The 20,166-nt window shown below is 41.5% G+C and overlaps 1 protein-coding gene across 1 annotated transcript; it reads left to right on the top strand.

Moving 5' to 3' along the window:
• Nucleotides 1–1,433: 1,433 nt before the first annotated feature.
• bambia (BMP and activin membrane-bound inhibitor (Xenopus laevis) homolog a) lies at nucleotides 1,434–6,270 on the top strand. The gene is made up of 3 exons (XM_020630969.3): nucleotides 1,434–1,990; nucleotides 4,062–4,352; nucleotides 5,169–6,270. The coding sequence occupies exons 1-3, from the start codon at nucleotides 1,915–1,917 to the stop codon at nucleotides 5,585–5,587; spliced, it is 786 nt and encodes a 261-aa protein (XP_020486625.1). The 5' UTR covers nucleotides 1,434–1,914; the 3' UTR covers nucleotides 5,588–6,270.
• Nucleotides 6,271–20,166: the final 13,896 nt, after the last annotated feature.

The following is a 20,166-nucleotide window of genomic DNA, read 5'->3' as shown; positions in this document are numbered from 1 at the left end:
GACCCCCCCCCCAGGAGCTAATAATATTGCTGTCACAGTTAAGGCTCTCTGTCACTGATAAAACCAATTAAAACTCTAAAATATAGTCAGATACAAAGGAACATATTATATTTGATTAGGGTCACTAAGTTAGTTTAATTTCCTTATTTATTTGTTGGAGAGAAAAAGAAGTTGTTGCTGATAGAGATTGCGCGCACACGTGTTATTTTGCATAGTTGTGAAAAGGCAATCGTGTTCGTGCACGCGCGTTGGGCGTGTGTGTGTGTGTGTGTGTGTGTGTGTGTGTGTGTGTGTGTGTGTGTGTGTGTGTGTGTGTGTGTGTGTGTGTGTCGTCTCAGTGGCGCCATGTGCCTTTTTGGATTGCTAATTTGTGTAAACGGCTGTCCGCTCCTCCCTGCAGCAGCAGTCTGTAGCCTGAAGGGAAGCGGCTCACAGCGGCGTCATCCTGGCTGCAGCAGCGATGATGACACTGCAGGTAACACACATACTTCTTTAATATGTCGACATATGAGATGGATCCAGAGGTGAATTCGTAGAGCAATATAACCCCTAACCCCTATGTACAATGTCAGTAAATAACTGCATGGATAATCTGGATAAAAAAGTTCACGTTTGTAATTTAGTTTAAAGCTCTTTGAGTAGGTTGAATAAGTACTGCAAGCTGTTTATTCAAATACATTTAAAGGCACTATGTAGCACAGACACGAGAAGGAAAATGTAACCGTGTTTTGTGTTTTTCAATTGCAAAAAAATGTAACTATTAATAATGAAACACCCAAACCCCTGCAAAAATAAAGACCAATAAAGAGACTTTATCAGTGTAGGTTGGTGGACTGACTGTTACCAGGGCCAATGGAATCCGATAATGACATATGGAATATGGTATTATGGAAATGAAGGCTCATGAATGAATAGACTGGCATGACATTAGTTCTACCATCAAGCTGGAAATAAAACATGAAAATCACATCCGGAATACAGTTTATTTAAAGCTAAAGTTGCTGCTTAAGAAAAAATAGACAATTTCTGATGGCAAGGTAGAATACATGATTAAATAATTTTAAAAGAGATGACATATCAAGTAAAATAAAGTGGGTAATTGAGAGAGATGATTTATAGGCTATTTCTTGTTGATAGTGTTAGAATTCCTTCTCGCTGTTGAGTAACTGACATTATTCATTAACCAGATAGCATTCATTATTTAAATCAGTATAATTGTTTCTGTTTTAATTGCCTTATCTGTTTATCCTGCATTTATTTTTTTTGTTAAGGAAATCATTTTATTTCCCTAGCCATGTAAATTTGGTTCCACTTATTTTGAAGGGTAGCACCGGAATGACTGTTGCTAGGTAACCTACCTGACTTCCCCTCTCGGTGATCTGACCAATCAGAGTGAAGGGGGCGGTGCTCTGACAGACCACAGCTATTTCTTCTGCTGAATCTTCTTTGACCGGAGTCTGCGTGCAGTCTTTGGTCCGGCGGAGTTGGTTCGACGTTTATTTCCCAACATTTCTCCGTCCAGGAATACAAAAGTGATGCACCTCCGTGACCGTCCGCATCCAGTGGCTGAGGAGGACAAGCGGTGACAACTTTTATATCACGTTTCATCTCTACGAACGGAGTATATGTAGCTTCTTTTTTTTTTTTCACCCGAAGAAGAAGACGCTGAGTGTTGCGTCCTCAAGAAATGTCGGACTGCTTTTAAAGAAACTTTTTCTGTATCCATGTGGGAAAGGAAACACTTCAGAGTCACTTCTGCTACTTTGTAGTGTCTGTAAGGATTGTGAGCTGTCGTGTTTCATCGCAGGAATGCCTCATTTGTAGCTCCATGTTAAATCTTTTTGTCGTCCAGCGGGCTCTACTGGATATAAACGAGGACGTGTTTTTTTTTTTTTGCGCAGTAATTTGGTGTAGATGGATCGCCAGTCCAGTTTCATTTCCATTTGGCTTCAACTGGAACTTTGTGCCATGGCTGTTCTTCTTACTAAAGGTAACTAAACTTTGAGTCTTGAGACAGGAGGACATGTTTGGTAACTACTTGAAATCAGCGACAAAACAAGGCTGAACTGAAACCACTCAACTTTATCTCAAGCTGGACCTTGTAAAACTTCTCTCCTGGTCTTACAGCCGACATCACTTTGTGTAGCATTTAGATTATAATTCAAAAAAAGTAAAATAAGAAAGGTGCTACTAGAGGGGGGATTTAGATCTTCCATTGAAAACTAGCTTTCTTTGTTAATTTAAATGATTAATTGTAAACGTCATCCCCATTTTTTTCCCTTTTTTTTGTCAAACAATTACATTTTTCTACACTGTTAAGACAACATTCAAACAAGGAGAAACACCCAAACTAAAATAGATGTGTCCATGTTTGTCACTAATCAAGACTGAATTGATTAATTCTAAGAAGCTCACTTGGATGATGCTGCAAATATTAGTTTTGTGAAATACATACATTTCACCATGTTTTTTTAAAATCCCAAATGAACTGTCTATGTAGGATTATTTACATTATTTAATTCCATTTACTGTCATTATATTTTTCTAATTCTCAAATTTCTGATAAGAACTAAAATGATCACAGCTGCAATAATTGACTTATTCTGAGGAAGGTGACCCCTTGCAAAAAAAATAAAAAATCTGTAAAGATAATTCCTTTAAATACAGTAAAAGCTCAATCCCTGTGTCATTTATCTTGTATGTTTCACTTAACTTGTGTTTAACTCAGTTTTCAAGCTGCCATTCATAAGAGACTTGAGCAGGACTAAAAAGCCTCACTTCTCTGCCTGTTTCTCTACCCCCCTCCCTCAGCCCCTCTCCCTCCCTCCCTCCCTCCCTCAGCCCACAAAGGGGCCTCTCCTCTCTAATGAAATATTCTCCAAATGACCTGCCCGGGCCCTGCTGCTCCAATCATTCACAGGGAAAACACTGATCTGATGAATGTGCTCCTGCACTGCAAGTTGATGCATTCAAAGGACATTAGCGGCGAGAAGAATGAAATGTGTAGCGCTGAAAGTTTCAAGCCTATAGTGCTCTAGTTTCAGCTCAGGTTTTGAATACATCTGATTGAAACTTAATGGGAGACTTCAACCCAACTCTTTATTGATGATTTATGGAATTACTTCTAAAATTTCCAGCTTCCCATACTTGTTTTCCTGTGAAATAATCATCAGCCTTCTTGTGAAAGATTACAAATAGACTTTACAGAACTTAAAGGCAGTAAAAGCTCTCAAATCAAATGATAAATTATGTGTTTTTATTCAGAGCAGCGTTTTGGCCTACATTACTGTTTTCTAAAATAGAAGCCCTGAAGTAATGAGTGGGCCCATGTCAAAGCAGGCAGCCTTAATGATAAGGTTGCTGGAAGCTCTTTAGATGAGACCTCAGTGCACCCTGCCCCCCCCCCCCCCCCCCCACCCCACCACACATCAACCCCAGGCTCTCCTCCTGACCACAAGTAAAGCTTTGCGTGCAAACAGGGGAAAGGAGACTCCTGTGCTCAGGCACCCCCCCCTTCTTTCTCCCTCCCTCTTTACGAGTTTCCTATGGGGTTGAAAGAAATTGACTTTGGCAAACAAACCACTAATTATGAGCTACACGGTTCCTGTTTTATAAAACAGAAAACAAAAAGGAGCATTTTGCATGAGAAGTTCTGAACTGAAGGCATATTTGCTGAATGGTTGCAAAAGAGGAATATTCCCATGCGGTCCTGTAAGTTCCCTGGCTGTTAATTGCCGGGCAGAGCAGATACTTTATGAGCAAACACTTCCAAATGCAAGTGGGTTGCATTTGGAAGAATTAAGTATCCCAAAACATTTTAATAAAAAACTGTCAGAGCTGTACTAGAGGGTAAACACAAAGTATAGCCATCACAGGGCTGAATTATGTGAACACTTTAATAATAAATGCCCCTTCAAACCCCCACAGTGTCCTAAACACATGCCAAGTTTGACTGTTTATCAGCCCAATGAAAAGACGCATAAAACGCTTTGATTTGAAGTTTTTAAAAATGTCTATCCTTAATTCTAACCCGACATCTTTCCCTTTCCGTGCATTTCCAGGAGAAATAAGGTGTTACTGTGACGCACCGCACTGTGTAGCCACCGGATACATGTGCAAATCAGAACTGAATGCCTGCTTCACAAAGGTCCTGGACCCTCTCAATGCAAACTCTCCCCTCACGCACGGGTGTTTAGACCCCATCGCCAATGCAGCAGATGTCTGCAGCAGCAGCAGCTCGAGGGTCTCGGACGCCCTCAGTGGAGCCTCGTCTGCGACGCTGGAGTGCTGCCACGATGATATGTGCAACTACAGAGGCCTGCATGACCTGGCGCACACCAGGGACTCGACAGGTAAAGAGGGAACCTCACAGAGCTGAATCACGGGCTGTTAGGATGTTTACCTTTTCACTGAAACTGAAATCTGAAATTCTGTTTGGCTGGTTTTAATACTGTTGGGCTCTCTGGGGGGATTTTTACAATTCCTCCTCAGCAAATATTCAATTTATTCCCCCTTTCCTGTTCCAGAGGCAATGCGTTGAGCTGTAGGGTTCTTCAAACACTTTTGCTGTTTATGGACATGCAGGCCACCCCTGCCCCCCCATACCCCCCTTCTTTCTGCCTTACAGAACTTCAATTTGACTTTTAATGGGCTCTAGCTCTGCCTGGGAAGGCAGGGAGCAGCCAGTTTACCTTAAGCACTTGGAAAGAGATCAGATATATTCTCTCTTTTTATTATGTGTGCACCATGTAATTTTCCCACTGAGGAGGAATGTGCCTTGTAGAATGAATATTCCCTGACAAGGCTTCATGTTGGGCAGAAACACAAGCTTGTAGTGTTATGAAAAGGAGCACAGAGAGGGACGGGGAGTTGTCCTGAGGGGACTGTCTGTTGTGACCCCAACCAGAGCAGACTATAGTTTATTAGCTCAAATTAATTTCTGGCTCTGAGTCGGCACAAGGTGACTCATTTGTTTTTGGCTCTGCTGGCCTCTCTCACTTGCTCACTCCCCGTCTGTCTGTGGTTACTGGCATGACAGTTAAGAAACTGTGAATGCTTCTCATTAAGATGTTTGTGCTGTAAAATAAATAAGGCTCTCTGCTGCATACATGCTGTACATTCAAATGTGGAGTATGCAGATAAATGACTGATTTTTGGTGTTTCTGCAGATCACAGTCGGTACCAGCCAGACGGCAACAACAGGAACCTGGTGACCCGGGTTCAGGAGCTGGCCTCGGCTAAGGAGGTTTGGTTCCGGGCAGCGGTGATCGCAGTCCCCATTGCCGGCGGCCTCATCCTGGTGCTGCTCATCATGCTGGCGTTGAGAATGCTACGCAGTGAGAACAAGCGTCTGCAGGACCAGCGGCAACAGATGCTGTCGCGGCTCCACTACAGCTTCCACGGCCATCACACCAAGAAGGGTCACGTGGCAAAGCTGGACCTGGAATGCATGGTTCCCGTGACAGGACACGAGAACTGCTGCCTGACCTGCGATAAGATGAGGCAGGCCGACTTAGGCAATGACAAGATCCTGAGTCTGGTGCACTGGGGGATGTACAGCGGACATGGCAAGCTGGAGTTTGTATGATTCCTGCTGGGACTTTGTGACACAAACAGCCAGGACTGCCTCGAAATCGTTGGCTTTTGCTTTTTTTTTTTAAACTTTAAAAGACATTCCCTTTATTCGTCCATTGGACTTTTGGGTTTGAGTTTTTATTTTAACCAGTGGCGAAAAAATACGAGACTGATCTCATGCCGTGTGGTTTTTGCTAGAGGAGCACTTTACTTGAAAATGAAAGAGCAAAGCAGCGAGGAGCTGTATTTAAACTTGAGCGGGCAGGACTGAGGTGGAGTGAGAGCTCTGTCCCTGCTCTGGAGGATCCTGGACTTTTTTCTACACTGAGCGCTGAAGGATTCCAAATCTGTCTTATTTGCACATTTGTAAAAAAAAAAAAAAAAAAAAAAGAAAGTTTAAAAAAAAAGTTGTTGTTGCTAAAACAAGAATTTTACACTGACACCAGGGTACAAACAATGAGTTGTTTTTCTTGAGGAGTAAAAAAGAATCAGTGTTTGACTGTAGATGTGCACACTCCTCTGTGTACGTTTCATGATTCAAGCTTATTGTAAAGATTTAAATATATCTATTTTTGTCTGATAAAGTGACCTGTTTGTGTCTTGTTCTGGGTGAATGTCCAACATCTCTCTGTGATCAGACTATAAGCTTGATTGTGAGTGTGAAAGAAAACTTCCATTAAAATGACTTTTTATTTATTTAATTGTTCTTCTGTTTTTTTTACTGGACGTATACTGGACCTCCTTTGAGAACCACTGCTACTAGGCTCCTAACCACCCTGTGACAACATGACATGTGTCCTCACTTACAGCACAAACTGTCATAAATACATATTTAATTAACCCTGCACTGCTGGTAGAAATACAAATACAGTGCTTAATACAGAGCAACATTTAGACTAACTTCTGCTAAAACACAGATGTTTTGCCGATAATGTTTTAAAATAAAACAAACTGTAGTGTGTCTGATAACCTAGTGGTTATGGTGCTTACTCCATGTACAGAGGCCATAGTCCTCATCACTGCAGTTGTGGGTTTGAATCCGACCTCGGCCCTTTGCTGTATGTCATCGCCCGCTCTCTCCTCCTGTCATTTCCTGTCTCTCTTTAGCTCTCCTTTTAATAAAATTGAAATGGCACAAAAATGTCTTTTAAAAGAAGCTATTCCCGTTGAGTTCTTTTACACCTAAACTTTTTTTGTGGTCTTGGGGATGAGTGCAGTTTTTCAGGACTGTTGGTTTTGAGGTTTTACAGGAGTTTGTTTTTCCTAAAGGGCAAAGTGGTTTATCCATGCAGTGGTTTTGGTGTTAGCTAATTTTTTGAGGCATCACTGTCATCTTAAGACCAAAACATCCTCCTGTGTGTACCATCTGAATGACCTGACCCGGAGAGATTCTCGCAGAATGATACTATTTGGTGATTTTCATTACGTACCACTTTTTTTTTTTTTTTAACTGGAACAAACTGTCCTGACCACAGTGGGAGAGTGTTTCTTTCTGGCTGAATTCTTGCTTAATGTGTACTCACACAGCAACATGCAGGACAGTTAAAAGCTTGATTTTGACAGTTTGTTTGGAGATGGCGCTCATTCCTCCTCTGGAGTTTCTAAACTGAAGCTGAAGTATTTCCATTTTTACAACTCCAAACGTCACAGCAACCATGCCGGGAGTCCACAGTCGATGTGTTATGTGGCATGTGCGTCACATAAAGCGAGACTGGGGTTGCTCGGGTTGAAAAGTTCACACTCAACGGTTTCCCCAGTCACCATGACAACCACAAGGAAGACATCCTGTTGTCTGCCTTGCCAAAGTGTGTGTGTGTGTGTGTGTGTGTGTCTTGGCTGAGCGCTGACCCTTGTTTCTTTCCATTAGGACAGGAAAACACTATTAGCAGCTAGCCACTTAGCGGCAGCGTGCATTAGCGAGGCTCAGGACCTCCCCCAGGACCCTCCCCCCCCCCAATAATAACAATGTCCCCTTCCTGGACCGCCTAATGTGACTGCTGTTTGCTTTAGCTTGATTCCACTTCGCCTGCTCACCCAAGGGTGTCAGGTGGCCCAAGGGAGGAGAGGAACTCACCAAACATGCCCCGTGTTTCAAATCATGAAGTCTCTTTTTACCTTAGCATGTGCAGAAGCTTCCCTGAAATGTACTCGCTTTGCAAGAACTGACATGCAGCTTGGACCCGGGGTCCCTGCATACTTTTCAAAACACGGTTTAAGAGGTTTAAGGCCTTTGTGATAGCTACTACTTCCACTGCAGAAACACTGACACAGGTGACCCATTTTCATTCAAATGAAATAATTGAAAATTAAATATGATATCTCAACAGGAAAGAAACAACCAGAGCTGAAACACTGTTTTATTGATTGCTTATGAAAAGTCAAATAATAGGAGAAATTCCCAAATGGTTTATAGGAACCAACATTTTGGAGAATGCAAAGAAGTCACAACATCTATGTCACATGTTCTATGTGCTCACACGAGGACACGAGCTGGAATACAAACTTTTCCTCTGCCTTGCTGCTTTATTTTTTAATGAGTGACGTAAACAAAACAACGATTAACGCGATAAAGGAAACATAAAGGTCACTCTCCCTTTAGAAGGAGCTTTGTCTGCTTGGTGTTTCGGCGGTTTGAATTGCGTCCAATCGCTGAATTGTCATTGGCTGAGGGAAATACACAAGCTACCCGCCCAGAAACATCCTGTGTCAAACAAAACAGCACAAAACATGAAAATCCAGGCAGAGGATATAGGTCCCGCAGTCACCTCCACACATGTATGGAGGCCCAGGTGTGATTAGTTGCATTACTTTTGTGGAGTGGATTTTGTATTTTTTTAGGAAAAAGCTTCTGACTCTCTTTAAATGTTTTTAGTCGTGTTGTACATCTTAATACAGGCATAACTATTTTGTAAGGGAGTACTCTGCTGGTGAAATTTGGATAAAAAGTATGAGCTACACAAGCACACAGCACACTGTATTCTTTAGCCAGGCCTCCTCCTGCACAACGATATCCAGCAGTCACAGCTCGGCCTCCACAAAAGCTGCATCCAGCAGCGGCGGCACGGTCATTAGCATCAGCCATTTTGTTCAGCACTGGGCGGTCAAGCTGTTTGTATTCAGATGCAAATTTAATGAGGTTGCCGACCAGCCTCCATCAAAAGAGCCCCAATTTGTTTAGAAGCAACTTCAAGCTGACACCCACCAGTGGATTTTTATTCATGCACAAATACTCCCTGTCCCCACCCCCCCCCCCCCCCCCAAATCCACCCTTTACAGCGTCGGCACCACCTCTGCCGCCTCCAGGCTGCACCGCCGAGTGTTCTCCTTCCTCAGATGGGTGACATTCCTGCAGCAGGGTTAACAGCATGCAGTGGATTAAATGTGTTTCCTCTGTGTTTCTCCCTCTCACACTGCAGTAACAGTCCAGAAAGGCCTCGTACCCACTGTGGCAGCAGCAGCATGTGGAACAATATATGAAGTGTAAACACACATGGAACCTGTTAACACCTGAGCACAGTAATGGATGCACACCTCCCAGGGAAGTAACAGGCCTGTCCAAATCTATGTTTTTTTGTTTTTTTTGTTTTTCTTCCCTCTATGTCCTCACATTCACCAGGAACTGTCAGCTCACCCAATCCCAGAGTGGAAGACACACACACACACACACACACACACACACACACACACACACACACACACACACACACACACACACACACACAGAGTTTGCACTGCCTTTAATTTGGTGATTAATTGATCAACTGAGAACTGAGAATTAATATTTTCTTGTTTTAATTTCTCATTCTAGTGTTGCTTAGTTATTGTTTTCTGTCTCGTTTGTTTCCCTGTGTTTGGACTTTTTAGTTAGTATGTTTTAGCGAGTATGTTTTCAGAGGGATGTTAAGCATAAGAAACTGGTGAAGTTGCCTGGAGAAATATTGATCTCCTCAGAGACTCTTTGGTAACGCTGATGGAGTTGTTGACAAAAACATCTCTGACATTTCTCCGGACATCATTTTAATGAAAGAGATGAAATGGCTGATTTAACTGATGTTGAAATAATCAAAAACTGCAGTCTGTAAATGCTCCATTTGTAGTACGCTAAGGCTGCTTCACACCGAGGCCTTTACAGAAGCTGCTTTAAACAGCCCTGGTCTAAATCATATCACTGATACTCAGAGGTTGTTTACTTGTTCCCAACCACAAACAAATAGAGACATTCCAGAAAATAAACACAACATGTCATCCCAGAAGACAGAAAAATGAGGATTTTTAATTGACAAATCATCGTCTGTGGTGAAAGACATCCGCTGATACGGAGACCTGATCTAAATATTTGGCCAGTTCATTCCCTTCCACTGGATAAATCTACGCTTTCAGAGCATGTCCTCATATACCCCCCCCCCCCCCTCCCCCCCCGCCCATCCAAACATTTACCCCAGTGTGTTGTTAACATTTAGATATAAATCTGCCCCACAAGAATAATAATAATGTTGGGAATGTTTACTGGACGGGCTTCTTGAAGCTAATAGTCACCGTCTGTAAATAGAAGAAAAGTTTCTTTTGAGGAGGAGTTTTCAGCAGAGTCCAGAAAGTGCACACACTGACATGCACGTCTACAGGCCTGAAGGTGACGAGCTGTCGCTGGCTGTCAGCTTCAGGTCGTCATGGATGATGTTGTAGACCTCCTCGGTCACTCATTGGCCCCTCTGTCAGCTGAAGGCCTCGACAGACAGGCAGCAGAAAAATGACAAAAACCCTCACTGAAGTGTGAGACAGGCGTCCCACCAAGCATTAATGAACTCCCAGATGACATGAGTAGGATCATCAGTACATCAGTGGTAGAATGTGTTGCATGCATGTGTTGCCTCATAAGTACTGCTGAGATAAAAACTGATTATTCATTTTCAATTGTAGCTTTTCGTTTGGTTATTTCTACACCTTCCCTTTTCAATGTGTGCTCAGACAGAAAGTAAATTGTTTTGCATGGTGTTATCTCAAAGTTGCACCAGTGTTTTGGGAAATGTTTGTACCGCTGTGGGACAAAAGCCAATCAGCACTGAGATTCTCCTGAGACTGAATCAGAAATCCAAACTCAATTCAAAAATAACCCTTATAAAGTTGAATATTTATTCAATTATTTTTGGCATAATTTAAAAACACTTTTGATCTTCTTAATAAGGGAACCGTGTGCATACACACTAGGTCCAGTTGCCCCATACCAAAGCCTGATTGTCAATCAGGACTCACATTGCTCCAGACCAAACCAGACCTGAGCACAGTCCTCCTGTACATGAGCGTGTTCTCAGAGTGCGTTCGAATTGTCCCTCTTATCTCCTTTCACTATCCACTTTACCTTAACCCTGGAAGCGTGGCGGCCATGATAAGAGCCGTTCGAATTCTCTAAAAGTTAAGGACAGGTGGGTCAATGCTTCCTTTATAACCTCCTTTAGGATACACCGTACCATCCTTTACAAAAGGAGATGAGATATGACGCCCCACAATTCCTTGCGGCCGCAACATTTAAAGCGACTCTCGCATCCGACTGTTCACGAACATTAACGATGACAGAAAAGGGACGGAGATCATGTAAGTTACCATTGCAATAATATGCCTTGAACAACTTTCAACAATCTTTAACCCATAGGCGAACTATGAACGTTATGCTGATGTTATAAAACGATCAAAGTGAGCTTAACTTTTATTGCAGCCTATGCTCAGTTTGCATTCGTTATTTATCCACTTTGAGTGTTTTGTCAGTAAGCAATATCATAAATAATGTTAAACTTTCCTTCAGTCACAGATGCTGAAACCCTTGCCTTGATTAAGGTTCTTGAGATATTATGCAAAGCCATATAATCAGATTATAATCACCATAAAAAACATCACCCTGTCTTTCAGGTAAAAAGGGATCAGAGACATTTTGAGCCAGATGATGTTTTATTCCACATATTTCATTCAATTCAGAATGTTTTGTGCATTTCTTCAGTTGTACATTCTTGTCTTGCATAAATGTAACAATTAATTTCATACTTATGTTGAAGTTGATTTCTGAGTGGACAGGAAGCTGATGGTTTCACTTTTGTTAGTTGTAGCCTGGTAGTCTATATTGCTTTTATTTCAATCCCAACCTTTTGGTAATTAAGATTATTTCACCGGTAAGAAGGCACAGGGGAAAGTTTTTTAGATGTGCTTTTAGTAGTCCATTTTCTGAACATTGTAATTTCAACATGGCAGACCCACGTCATTAACCTCCGCCGGCCCGTCGCATTTAATTACGTCACCTAATGGAAATGTGGTCGGATTGTTAGAGCAACGAGATCGCCTTTCCTTAAGTCCTTTATGAATTCTCCTAACATCTTTCCTTAACCTCATGACGTTTTCCCCGGGGTTAAGGTAAAGTGGATAGTGAAAGGAGATAGGAGGGACAATTTGGATGCACCCTTAGCCTAGGAGTGATTTAGGAACTTTCTCAGAGCGACTCTGAACGAGGAAAATAAACTTTCATCTTAGTGAGAGGGCGCGGTCGACCCCGTTGCTAGGTATGACACATTTTTTCAGAAGCTGTGATTGGTTGATCCAAAAATATTGAGAAAAAAAGTAAATCATAGAATCTTGTTATACATTGTGTAAATATAAGCATCTCTTTGTGATAATTTGTAAGTCGTACTTTAAAGGTATATAGTCTACAAGATGAGCAGCTTCTTCACATGCTGATCGTTACATCAGCAGGTAAATGGTTCTAATTAGTGATTGGATGAACCTGTGGAGGTAACCACATGTAGACAAACAAACTTTGTCTAGAACAAGTGGGCTCATTTATCCTGGTGTGGTAAGGCGCTTTCAGCCAAATATGGTACTTTGATACTGCTCTAACCAGGAGATGATTGTCTGATTATGGCTTTAAAATCAACCTCCACAAAGCATGTAAAAAAAACCAGATGGTTTTCACTATCTTACAAAGATTTTTTTATGTAACCAATATTCACACAAAATGAGTAATAATAACAAGTGAAATAATTACAAATACTTTTAAAGTAGTAAAATAACAGTGAAATAATTACAAATACTTTTAAAGTAGTAAAATAACAGTGAAATAATTAGCCCCTGTGAGCCAGGCATGCTGATGCCTTTGGACTTCACATCTCATCAGAAAGGCAGAATTGAAACTACTCATTACACCTCTGCTCTTTTATTTTCTTGTCTTGGAAGGGGAATAAATTTGACCTTAAGCCAAGTTTTGTTATTTAACATGGAGAAAAGGTATTACAGGCCTGCTGCTTCAGGTTACCATGGGTAGGGTATAATCAGATAACAGTTTGTCTGGCTAAGCTAACAGTCATTAAATAATTTTATAACATCCAAATAATAAAAGAAGTTTTGTGTGTAAACTCAGAACAGCCATGGTAACGTGATCAATGGTTAATAACATGAATCTGCAGCAGGATGAAGAGCACCCAGAGGTGTGGCCACTTCCTACAGCTTGCGTGCATGCTAAGACTGCTGATAATGACTCTCACAAAGCCTTTTGGTTTGGCAGCAGGCCAGCGCTTTCTACCTAACCGACATGAGAACGTTGAGCTGCAGCGTAGCCTCTGGATGCTAGCTGCCAGCCCGGCTCTGATGTGTGCTCATTGTGAGCGTATAGATCCAGGGATTACCGGGCTGAAAGCAGAGGAGCTTGTGTTTTTCTCTCTGTGTGAGAGAAAATTAAGAAGAAAAAAAAACAAAACACTATCAGAGTTTAAGAAGTTTGTCTGAAATAACATGTGGTCATTAAGAAGGATTCTTCCAGACTTTGTACATTTAGGCTGCAGGGTGTTACAACTAAAGTTTAATGACAATCCTGTACAGATACAATAAATTGTGTTCCAGTATTTAGGATGCATCAACATATCATGGTTCATGCCAATTCTAAACATTTAAGCTGTGTTTAAACTGGAAATTAAAATTCCAACAGAACTCTCACATAGTGACTCAAAAAGCAAAAACTGTTATATTTTGGTTCAGGGTTAGACACATGGGGAGATACTTGTGTCTTGAAGTAACTGAGTTTGTCGCCTTTGCACAGGCAACTTAGACCTCACTCTGATCTGTCAGGATCAGCTGTGCCGATGATTTTTAACTTCACATGCATAACAAGTAGTTCATCTTCTGAGTCTCCCTCACATCAATTTGATGAAGAGATTATCACAGACTAAATACTGCAGACTGTCTGTGTATCTTCACATATTTTACTGCTACTTCTTCTTCTCGTGTTTATTCCGGAGTTGTGATTGTGAAGTGGAAGCGTCCAATGCGCTGAGGAGAATTGCTGCGGCGTGTATTTTGACAGAGAGGACCGACCACTTCACACCATCGTAGGAGTCAGTCAGTGAGTGATAAAAGCAAGTGAAGCGCTGAAATCCTCTCTGCCTGACGAAATGAATTTATCTATTTGTTTATGTTTGAGCTCTCTGGCTAACTGACGCAGATAACACATGTGGAGTGTAGCGCCTCAGGGCCAGTAAAATACGTCGTCGAGGAGCTGCTGTGTCTTGGGAAACAATGGGTAATTATTTGCTTCCCAGAATGACTGATTCTTTGTAAAGTTAAACTGGATTTTTAAGTAAAATTGTCTTTTTATTGTTGAGAAATAAAGACTGACCAGATTATGGAAATGAATTAATAAACACAAGCAGGTTTTTATAACGAGCAGAAAAAATAGGATTCAATAAAAGTTGTGTTTTCTTTTAACATTTTGTGCACCTCAAAGCTTAATCTTGAGAGGTCGACATCACCACCACCTCCCAGTTCAGACAAGCCCGGCTCCACTGGGAGACGACCGGATACTTATTAGCCAGTGATCCAGCACATGAGGCCCTTAACCTGCCCCCCTGTAGCACAGACACTTAGGGGTCAACACCTCCCCCGACATGTCCTCCTCTACTTCCCCCAAAACACACACACACACACACACACACGCGTAATGTTATTTTAATGCTGTGTAGCACGTTGCTAAAAAATAGAGGCTCTAACTATTTAAGTTTAATTTTAGAATAATTAAAAAAAACAGACAAAATAATCTCCTACTGCAGCCTGCAAGAGGCCCGTCTCCGTGGCTCAGTGGAAGAGTCTCTCAGCCGGAAGGTTAGGAGTTCGATCCCCAGCTCCTGTAACCACACGTGTACGAAGTGTCCTTGAGCAAGACACTTATCCCCATGATGCGGTGTGTGAATCTGTTTACTCCCCATATCACTTTATCAGATCCATTAAGTTCTCTTACCCCAATACTTCCCAGGATGCATGGCGGTTAACTTCCCCAAATCTAAAGTTTGAAGAGTGGTACATTTTCTATACACGCTCATAACACAGAGGATTGCATTTATTGTGAAAAGCAAAAACTAAAAAAACTTAAAAAATCTACTTTATATGCCCGTCTTTGCAGAAAACAGCTTTATTAATCCATGTGTATTCAGCTGCATGCCAAAAAGTGTTGAATAATTTTTGAATTGTCATCAGGTTCCTCATGATGCTTGACCACTAAATGGAGTTAAAACAATCATGTCCTTGTCAAACAAGTTTTCAGAGAGTCCATCAGCTGATCCCAGCCTCGGGCCTCGCTGCTCTCACAAATCTGTGTCCTGTTTGGAAACCAGAGCACACACAGATAAACATCCTTCACTCTGTCTCTGTTTGTGAGCATGCTACCGGAACTCTGCAGGATGAGACCGGCATCCAGAGAGGACGCTGGTGAGGCAGGACGCCGTTGATTCTTTACTTTGTGGAGCTTTGGCTGTTTTTCTAGGCAGTCTTTGGCCGGTGGTTTTAGTGTGAAGTGACCTCATACCAACCTCAGTGTGTGAAGCTCTCGACGGGATGTCACCCTGAGAGCTGCAGCTGAAGACATTTTTCATAGCCAATATAAATCAGTATTAGAAGTTAACTATGCAATCTGCTTACCCGACACCTTTGACTCATTATTCATTGAAAACTGGAGTATATGCAAGACACTCACTAACATACTGACTTGCTTGCTGATTTTGTGATCAAAGAAAAGTCCCCTAATGGGAAAAAACTTAACTCAAAACCTCAGGGTGCCTCTTTTTTCCGTCCTGATAGGACAAAAAGGGGAAGTTGACTTAAAGGCTTCCATAAATATGTTTGGATGTGTGTTTGTCTCTGGGGATTGATTCTTACAGCTCAAGTTAAACAAACAGAAGCTTTCTTCTGCACTCCTCAGTGAACCAAAAAACAGGAGTTCCCTGCAGCTCACAGAGCCTCACAAACACTGCTTCAAGGTATGCATCCATGCAGTGTGTGTGTTTCATAATATCAGGATCATGCAACATGATATTTATTGGCAGCATGTGTGATATTATTAGGCTGCACCTTCGAGGTTCCTCCATGTTTACTAAATCTTTCCAGTTTGCTGCTTCCTGTTTTGTGCTGTAGTGAGCGCTCCTATTTGTTGTCAATGGTTAAAAAAACCCACAACTTGCATGAGTGAACACAAAGATTTGATCCAATTAAACATGTTTGATGTTGTTGGATTGTAAAGATGAGACTTTAAAACGCTTCAGATGTGTTTCAGGCAGAGAGGAACCATCAGGGCCCTCACAAGAGAAGGGTTTAAAAAAAATTATAGTAAGACATAATTTTTTTTCATTTGGTAGTTTGAAAATCTACAAATAAACAAAAACATTTCCTCTCCAGTTTATGTTGGAATGCGAAGGGTTAAATGAAAGAATCCAAAAATGTCAGCACAATTTCTGTCTCTCTGCTGTTGCTAGGCAAAAAATGATATGCTTCCAGGTCGATCAGGTCATTTGTAGATCTGCCGGTGTTATGGTTTAAATAGTGATCGTTGGAACTTTCAGCCGGACTGGTTCACACCCGTCGGACAGTAGGCTACATTTACTAACTTTGATCATTATGCACTGTAATTAATAATAATACATTTTATTCAGTAAAGCTGACTGGAATGAAAAGAACAGCCTAATGGATCGCTCCCTTACACTGACCGATATCCAATATCAGGATCGGATCAGTGCATCGCTGATATAAACTGCAGTGTGTATACATTAAGAAACATTTCCAAAGGAAATAATGCTTGTTCAATTGGTGTTTGAATATAAAAAGATAAGCACAGAGTAAGAGAGGGAGAGAGCAACAGGCCTCTCTAATGCGCCCTGTCCAGCTCTGCTATTCATCATCAGGTGGAGGGACTGTTTACTGCCAGGGTCAAGGTCCCAGGCACATGTTTATGGCGTCCCTCAGATGAGCCATTGTTGTTAAAGCGCACACTGTGCATGCACAGGCCCACACTGAAGATCATATCTAACAGGGCCCCACTGCCCCGGGGCAGAGAGAAGCCCAGTTTAACCCGCTTCATAAGATCGAGCCACGAGAGGACATTTAAAAGGCATTTAGACTCTCGGGATAAGACATCCGGCACGCTTGTTTATCTCTCTCCTGTGGCTATTTCCCTTCCCGACCCTTGTTTACGCCTCCATGTTTATGTAAATCTCATTTTATTTGTCCTTTGATTTGCCTTGAGACGATCTGAATTAAACATAACATTATAGTGCCATGGCCTCTTTTTTTATTTCCATAACCTGAGAGCTGGAAGCACGAGCTCTGGCTTTCATTTGCTCTTTTTTATTTTTTTTGTCAGTGTGGGAGGTTATGTGACCGCTTTAACCTTTATAACATTAAAAGTTTTCCCCCCTCTCAAAAGATCTTTGTGATAATCCCCCCCCGTCACTCCTTTGACTCCCCTGTGGGCTGTACAGGAAAACGCTTTTACTGCCGCCTTACTTCTTCTACGCCTGCCTCTGGGTTACACGTCACCCCTCCTCTCCTTTCAAACCCAGCACCAACACACTGTTCACTAACCCCGGCACAGCTCAGTGCAGGAGTCAGGGACGTCCTGTGTGGTGGAGGCAATGGTGGTGCCCTCATCTGTGGAGCATTGAGACTGAGAAGTAGATTAAGGCTGTCTCCTCAACACTGGGCAGACCTCTGCAGTCTGCAGCTACAGTGAAGGAGGGGGGAGCAGATGGTGGAAGGAACAAACTTTAGTTAAACACCTTTTTAGATGGTGGAGGTTTTATGCAGTTTACTTTTTGGTTGTCTCCCAAAGTCATTTTACTTGTAAAGTATTAATGAAGCTGGGTTATAAAACATGTTGATACAACTTAAAAGTTACTATTGATGCTTTTGATGCAGCCCAGGATTATGTTGCAACCGTTGTAGCTGCCGACTGAAACAAATTTACAAGTTTACATTTTTCAGAGTACATTTTTTGTGGAATGTTTGCTTTAGTTTGATAGGAAAGCTTAAGAGAAACTGGAAATGTTAGGAGGAGAGGGGTGGTCAATGACATGCAGCAGAGGGTCAACGTTGGATTCAAATCCACGGCCACAGAGACGAGGACTAACGGGACGGTCGACATAGACGCTAAGCTATCCGACAAACCAAGAGTTTACTTTTATAGGTCATTAAAACCCAAAAATATATAGGGCCCAGATTAAGTATAGTGTAATTACTAAAGCTAAGACTAAGGCTCATTTTAAAAGCTCATAGTTTGCTTGCATGAAATTAACTTAAACAATTAAAAGTTAGCTAACTGCTTGTTGAGGCTTCCATACTGAAAAGACAGATATCACTTTGGTTTCTTCTTTTAAAATTGCTTTAAGAAGAAAGTAAAGAATCCCAAATTGTTTAACTTTTCCTCTCATTATTTTAAAGACTTCCTTTGTAATGTTTTTCAGAAGCATGATGTTACATTGAAGCTTTAGCTTGTTGTAGTTGGCCTTGCTAACCCTTTGCTAAAGCTAACTCATTGTGTTATATGACAGAACACTCAGTTGATATTTCTGTCCTTTATAAACACAATAGAGGAACACAAGTGTGAAGTTGGGAGAACAATGGAAATATTCATGTTTGTACAGTCTTTCAAGTAGCAGTTTGAGGGTAAATAAACACAGACTATACAGTTAACCTGTGAAATTCACAACAAACATTTGCTTCCAGTTCTCACAGAACTAATGTTTAGTCTGTTGAAGCCTCTAAAAAAACCCTCTAAAGGTATCTGTTCACATGCCATAAAAATAAGGAATGATTTTGGTTTCCAAGAACTCGTACATGTCTTGTTTGACATATTGGATTTGTGTCCCTGGAGCCTATTTTTTGAAACATATAATTTTACCTCAACTGTGAGGAATTGTCTCTACTTTCGCGGGGTATCTGGTACTCTTTCCAGTCCTGTGCTGGGAGAGAAGTGACAGCAGGGGGAGAGAGGGATGTGGGCATGGGGATGATGATGGTGTGGGGAGGAGGTTGAGGGTGAATGTGGGACAGACAGACATAATTAAGACCAGAGGTGGAACCTGAGAGTCCTGCAGTCTGACAGGAAGCACTGGCTTAACTCCTGTCCCAATTAGATGACAGGAGGCCCGGCCTGGCCTGGTACGGGTTGGCTTTGATGGGACCTGGGGCAGACCAAAAGAGCAAACAAGACTCAACTGAACTTTTCCAAAAATGCATCATATACTTAACAGATGCATCATGCATAACATGCATATAAAGATTTTACTTGGTAAAAACAGGAGGAGTATAAATCCTCTCACATAAGCCCCATTCAGACACACTAAGAAAGCGTGTATTACCTGTATTTCAAATATGTTGAACCACTTCAATTAACATCAGAATAAACTAAAAGAAAAGTTACTCTAACATTATAAAAAGATAAAGGAAATTTGATCTGCAGGTACTGCTAAACAACCGCAATTAAGTCAATAAAATGATCAATCCCATGAGGGGAAATTGCTTTCACATTATGTTATGTTATGGTAGGAATGACATCACGAGATGCCATATTTCTTTAAATATTTTCAGTTTCAATTCAAAATTCAAAATTAGGGGCTCTGGTTTAGCTCAGTTGGTAGTGCAGGTGCCCCCTATGCAGAGGTATAGTCCTTGTCACACTGGTTTCAGCTTCAATGCCCAGCCTGTCACTATTTTGTGCATGTCATCCACTCCTCTCCCTCCCTCATTTCCTGTCACCCCTCAGCTGTCCTGTCAAAAAATTAAAATGTTAAAAAGTTATTGACTCATTGATTGATTCAGTTTTGCAAACCTTGATGATCAGTCATCAGAGACACAAGGAGCATTTATAGTCTCTAAAATTGCCTAGTTTTTACAATTAGTTTATTTTAATTGCAGATTTTGAATGAACAAAAAGGAATGATACAATAATTCCCAATCTGTGTTAAGACCTGAACTAAATATTACTGGTTATGGAAAACTTAAGACTTGACAAAGCTTTATGTTTGCTTTAGTTCAACAAATACCTTTAAAGAGGACATATTATCCCCCTTTTCCATCTTTCCAAACAGTCCCCTGTGGTCTAAATGAAACATCTGTGCCGTGCTTTGGTCAGAATATAACATGAATCAAGCACCAGAGGAGGTTTGTGACCCTGTATAAACCAGCACTCTCAGAACGCTCCATTTTGGTGTGTGTGTCTCTTTAAATGCAGTGAGCCCCCCCTGAGTTTTCTCCGTAGACATCACTCCTTTGCTAGCAAGAATAAAAATGGCGGACATG

Source organism: Labrus bergylta, chromosome 20 (genome assembly GCF_963930695.1).
Source record: "Labrus bergylta chromosome 20, fLabBer1.1, whole genome shotgun sequence".
NCBI classification, from domain to species: domain Eukaryota; kingdom Metazoa; phylum Chordata; class Actinopteri; order Labriformes; family Labridae; genus Labrus; species Labrus bergylta.
The sequence above is the reverse complement of the archived record's forward strand: the minus strand, read 5'-3'. Positions and strand labels throughout refer to the sequence as shown.

What these genes read in the sequence shown, in the direction of transcription:
- bambia (XM_020630969.3), top strand. Translation starts at nt 1,915, where the DNA reads ATGGATCGCCAGTCCAGTTTCATTTCCATTTGGCTTCAACTGGAACTT. An exon ending in GGCTGTTCTTCTTACTAAAG is followed by an intron (nt 1,991 to 4,061) that starts GTAACTAAACTT and finishes GTGCATTTCCAG; the next exon opens with GAGAAATAAGGTGTTACTGT. An exon ending in GCACACCAGGGACTCGACAG is followed by an intron (nt 4,353 to 5,168) that starts GTAAAGAGGGAA and finishes GTGTTTCTGCAG; the next exon opens with ATCACAGTCGGTACCAGCCA.